Source organism: Melitaea cinxia, chromosome 16 (assembly GCF_905220565.1).
Source record: "Melitaea cinxia chromosome 16, ilMelCinx1.1, whole genome shotgun sequence".
In the NCBI taxonomy this organism is placed as follows: domain Eukaryota; kingdom Metazoa; phylum Arthropoda; class Insecta; order Lepidoptera; family Nymphalidae; genus Melitaea; species Melitaea cinxia.
This window is the reverse complement of record NC_059409.1, coordinates 4,343,016-4,348,631: the sequence shown is the minus strand read 5'-3', so window position 1 is coordinate 4,348,631 and position 5,616 is coordinate 4,343,016. Positions and strand designations below refer to the sequence as shown.

At 35.4% G+C, this 5,616-nt stretch overlaps 1 protein-coding gene across 1 annotated transcript; it reads right to left on the bottom strand.

Moving 5' to 3' along the window:
• Positions 1–327: 327 nt before the first annotated feature.
• On the bottom strand, positions 328–5,374 carry LOC123661208. Its single transcript, XM_045596195.1, has 5 exons — positions 4,630–5,374; positions 3,555–4,312; positions 2,262–3,344; positions 1,628–1,750; positions 328–654 (listed from the first exon to the last, which is right to left on the bottom strand). Exons 1-5 carry the CDS (start codon positions 5,372–5,374, stop codon positions 328–330), a joined length of 3,036 nt encoding a protein of 1,011 aa, XP_045452151.1.
• Positions 5,375–5,616: the final 242 nt, after the last annotated feature.

Sequence of the window (5,616 nt, the reverse complement as noted above, 5' to 3'; positions counted from 1 at the left end):
ACTCTAGGTCGTAATATAGTAGGTATGTAACAATTAGATTTTAGATTAACATGGTTACTTCTATTAATAAAACTATTCATAAACGGAATATTTACCATGTTTTTTATTTTCATTTTGCGGATCTCGATATTTCGACATTAACTGCGAATGTCTTGTTCACGAGAACTGAAATTTGGGGGTAGATTTTGACGGCTATAGCAATGTCCATACCGGGCTACCTCCTTTCTCACACGTTTGCTCCGTAAACACTGGTCACCACTACCATTGTTACTTTCACACCTACCATTGTCATTTGCTTTACGCACGCTCGACACCCGATCCTGTGTTTTATAGACGACATTTACCGTATCGCATTTGCGAATTGTTTACATCACTATTCATGGGTTTGCATAACCTAATCACCGGATTCCACACCCTCGACAGTTGTAACCCATCTTCCCTATTGAAATTACTATATTTAGTCATTTCAATGGCTTCTCGTACCAGTTGGGGTATATAATGGCGTTCTGTCGCGAGTATCTGAGCATTATGAAACTCAATCCAGTGATTCGATCCGGCTTCCAGAAGATGTTCCGCGATGGCTGATTTCTTGGTGTCGTTGTTTTTCACCGCCTTGATGTATTCGTTAATACGACAAGATACCGTATGTTTCGTCTGTCCCACATAGGATTTACACATAGGTTTTTCCAGGGGAAAGTGATCTTTAGGTTCACTCCTTTTAAGAAGATAGGGCAAATGTTGCGTTTGTTATTAGGCACTCCTTAAACGTTTAAAGACTTATTTATTTCAGAAAAGAAACTTTTTCTCCCGTCTCACTCGAGGTTTCCGCATCTAAAGTCATATAACAAGCCAAGTCACTAACTTTCGAGACAGATTGTAATAGAAGTTATTTTGGTATCATTGTTCTAAGTTCCGGGTGTAAGTATTGAGTTGAGGTAACCTAGTAAATAGAACATTTTAATGTCAATTTAAGGTCCCGAATTCAAACTACAAGTACACCTAACTTGTCAAGAGGCATAATTCAAAATTCTTCTAGATTTTGTCAAAAGTAACAAATGTCATTAAAAGAAATCTGTTGGATTGTGTCTTATAAACACTGACACATTATTATAAAAATATATAGGCTTAGTTAAGTTACGTTAGTTTAGACTATTTGTCATTGAATTGTTAGGTTTGGAGCGGTCCCCCAAAGCGATGTATTTTTTTTTGGACGGGCTAGGCGGGCTAGGCGGGCTAGGTGGGCTAGGCGTAGTGTTGCCCAAATGCAAGAACAAGACGAGACTTAGCCAGTCTTGGTCTTGGTCTTGCGCCAATACACCTGGTCTTGGTCTTGGTCTTGGTCTTGCGCTCCCAGTCTTGGTCTTGGTCTTGGTCTTGCAGCAAGAGTCTTGCAAGTCTTGCAATTACCTATTAGTCTATTAAAAAATAAAAATAAAATAAAAATAGCCTTTATTTCTACTACTAATAAATTTCAATTATTGTTAGTACAAACATATGTATGTATGATATATATTAACCTAACCTAACCTATATATTGAAGCTATACAATTTATTCCTATACATATTTGTAATATAACTTAATTAATATTAGTAATAGTCGCCTCTGCGGCGTAGGCCTCTCCCAAACCTTTCCATGTATCCCTTTCCAGTGCTTTCCGTGTCCATAGCGGTCCACATCTCTGGTTAAAGATATCTCTCCACCTTTTACTTGGTCTTCCTTTTTCCCTTGACCTGTCTCTTGGTATCCATTCTGTTAGGCGTTTTGTCCATCGGTTATTATTCATCCTACAGATGTGTCCTGCCCAATGCCACTTGAGCAGTCTTGTTCTTTTCCTTACGTCTATCATTTTTGTTTTATTCCTGATAATAAAGTTGCTAACCTTATCTAATAGTTTTAGACCAAGCATGCTTCTTTCCATTTTACGTTGACAGATAGTAATTTTTTCTTCGTCCATTTTTCTCAGTGACCATGTTTGGCAACCATATGTCAGGCATGGTAATATCACTATTTCGTACAGTTTTTTCTTTATACTTATATTAATATCATTGTTTTTCATTATTTCTTTCAATCCCCAGTATTTCTTCCACGCTAGAGTTATCCTTCTTTCTATTTCTTTTCCTGTATTATTTTTAAAAGATACTAGCTGTCCTAAATATATATATTCTTTAACATATTCAATTATTTCATTTTCTACTCTAATATCTTGAGGGACTCCATTGGTCAAGACTTTGGTTTTCGTCGTATTCATTAACAATCCCACCTTTTGACTTTCGATTGTTAGTTCATTTAACATACTTTCTAATTCGGTAGCACTTCCTGCGAATACCACAATGTCGTCCGCGAAACGCAAGTGGTTCAGCAGTTCTCCATCTATTTTTATTCCCTTTGATTCCCAATCTAGATTTCTGAAAATAGATTCGAGTACTGCTGAAAACAGTTTCGGTGAGAGGGGGTCTCCCTGCCTTACTCCTTTTTGTACGGGGAATTCGGTACCTTCACGTTCTAGGCGCACTTTAGCAAGACATTTTGTATATATATTTTTAATTAAGTTGACGTATTTCTGGTTGACACCTTGCTGTGTAAGTGATATCCATATAGCTTCAAAATGTAGAGAGTCAAATGCTTTTGTATAGTCTATAAAGCACATGTACAAAGTCTTGCCATATTCCTTCGCTTTTTCAATTACTTGTGTTACAACTTGTATATGGTCCATAGTCGAATAGCTTTTACGGAAACCTGCTTGTTCGCGCGGTTGGTGTTCTTCTAAAGTTCTTGTTATCCTACTTAATATGATTTTTGAAAAGATTTTGTATAAATTAGACATGAGACTGATTGGTCTATAGTTTCTTAGATCACTTCTATCCCCCTTTTTAAATAGTAATATGATTGTAGCTTTTGACCACTGGTCTGGTGTATTTTCGGTTCTAAGTATATTATTGAATAATACTTGAAGAGGTTTCAAAAGTACATCGGATAATGTTTTAAGGATTTCGTTGGTAATGTTGTCGCTTCCTGGGGTCTTGTCGTTTTTTTGGGATTTTATTGCGTGTTCGATTTCTGAAATCAAAATGATTGGTGTCTCCACATTGGAATCTGCTCTATGATACTCGTTCGATTTTGTGGCTGGGAAGGAAAAGGTACTACCTGTGGCAGTGTAGAGCGTTTTGTAGAAGTATGTGGCTTCATTTATGATATCAGAACGTCGTGATTGAATAATTCCCTGTTTATTTTTCAACTTTCCTGTCCACTCTGACTTATCACTCAACTCTTTATAAGCTTTACGTACAGCCCCTGTCTTTTCTATGAATTTTTCGAAGGTACTTTGTCGTATTGCTTTTTTTTGCTGTAAAATATTTCTATTAATTTTTTTGCTTATTCTTGATATTTCGGATTTTACTTCTTTTGTTCTCTTTTTTGTATATAATTCTTTCCTCTGTTTTAAGAGAACTTCTGTTTCATCATTTATATATTTGTTTATATGTTTGTTTTTCCGTGGCAGTTGTTTCAAAAATTCTTATAACACTATTTCTAGCTGGTCGTATTGCTTTTGTACCTGTACATGTGAATTAACAGCTTCCATGAATTTATTTCCCCAGTAGCTAGTGTCGTCCGCTGAAATAGTCAGTTGTTGCCTAGTGTAGTCAACGGATTTTATTTTTCTTCTTTTTGATTTTAAAGTTAATGATAGTTCGCATCTAATCATCCTGTGGTCAGTATTGAAGTTCAGGTTTTTTATTATATCAAATTTCCTTATACAGTTGGATTGATTTGTTAGTATGTAATCAATCTCGTTAAAATGCTGACTATTAGGGGATCGCCATGTCCATTTTTTGTGTGGTTTGCTTGGGAACATGCTGTTCATGAAGCAGTAATCATTTTCGACTGCGAATTGTACTAGTCTTTCGCCGTGAGAGCTTCTTTTCCCATATGAGTATTTACCTATATTTCTTCCTTCGTTTTGTTTAGCTTTTCCTATTTTAGCATTGAAATCACCAAGCAAAATTACATTTTTAGTGTGGATTGAGTCCAAAGCCGATTGCACTGTTTTATAAAAATATTCAATATCTTCTTTAGTGCTTTGCTCTGTAGGGGCGTATAATTGAACAAAAGACCAGGTAGAGTTGTGAGATGTTTGTATTTCTAGTAACGCTACACGGTCTGAAAAGCTTTTTATATTCAGTATATCATTCTTTAAATACTTTTTAATTAAGAATCCCACTCCATTTCTTCCTTTCGTCCCAGGTGTATGAAACAAAATAAAATCGGTGTGTTCTTCAATTGTTTCTTTTTCTCTTCTTGTTTCACATAAACCTATAATGTCCCATTTTATTGACTTAACAGCGTATCTTAACTCTTCAATTCTGCTGTCTAATAATAATGTTCTTACATTTATACTGGCTATATAGAGATTTCGTGATTTTTGTTTTTTGCTTGTGTTTATATTTTTATTGTTTTTGATTTGGTTTTGATCGTGGTTTAGGAGGCAGTGGTCTGACTTCTCCTCGGTGACCGGCCGGCTTGGAGAAGGTAGAGAGGTTAAAATTGCAGAGGCGCTAGTTAGTTTTTTTGAGTATCTTTCGCATTAACCGTTGGTGGTGCCTGTTCGTTAAGGTTCAGCTGCGACGGGCGTAAGAAGCTTGTTATAGTTTGTGATTTGTTTCTTTTAGTTATTTGTTTTGTCCTTTCGTTGCTGCTTTCTGTTCCCGTTTCCTTAAATGTTTCTTCAGGTGATATAGACATAAGACGTTTATTTTTGTTCCTTTCTGTGGGTGTACGGGTTTCAGATTCGCGTGTTTTTAGTGTCACAATTTTGTCGTAGCGTAAAATTACTCTTTTTCCTGACTCGCGCTCGCGTTTAAGGTCTTCTTGTAATTCTTTTCGTTTTTGCAACACGTTAGGCGGAAAATCTTCTTTTAGGTAAATATTTGCATCCTTCAGCGATTTTTTCTTCTTAAGTATCTCTATTTTCCTGCTTGTTGTTGTTATTGTGACAACTACTGGCCTGATTTTACCTGTGTTTTTTCCTATCCTATTAGCGTGTTCGATTTCCCATTTCTGGCAAGGTATTTTCATCTGGTTGTTGATAATATCTAACACTATGGAGAGTAAACTTTCATACCCTTTCTCTTTCTCTTCAATTCCAAAAAATATAACGTTTTTTCTTCTGAGTTGTTTATCTAAGATATCTATAGTTTTTTGTTGTTGTTCAATTTTTGTTTCCAACTCTTTATTTTTGGTTTCGAAAATGAGAAATTTTTCATCTATTTTGTTATTTATAAATTCTTTAATATTTAGTTCCATCTCTTTCATTTCTTGCTTATTCTTTGATATGTCATCTTGTATATTTTGTAAAATTTTTACGACTTCTTCCATTGTTTATGTACCACTAACGCCCTCTATTGGAAGCTGTTGTTGCGCAGGAGTTTTTATTATTGTTGCAGATATCTTCGCTACTCCCCGATAGATGGCGCTATTACGGTATCTTTAGATGGCGGTAATTTTTATTTTACCTTCCGTTTATATTTGAAATTATACAATAAACAAGATTTTCAAAACATACGGTTTACGGTACGGTACGGTACGGTATTAGTCTATTACTATTTATTAAAGTTTAC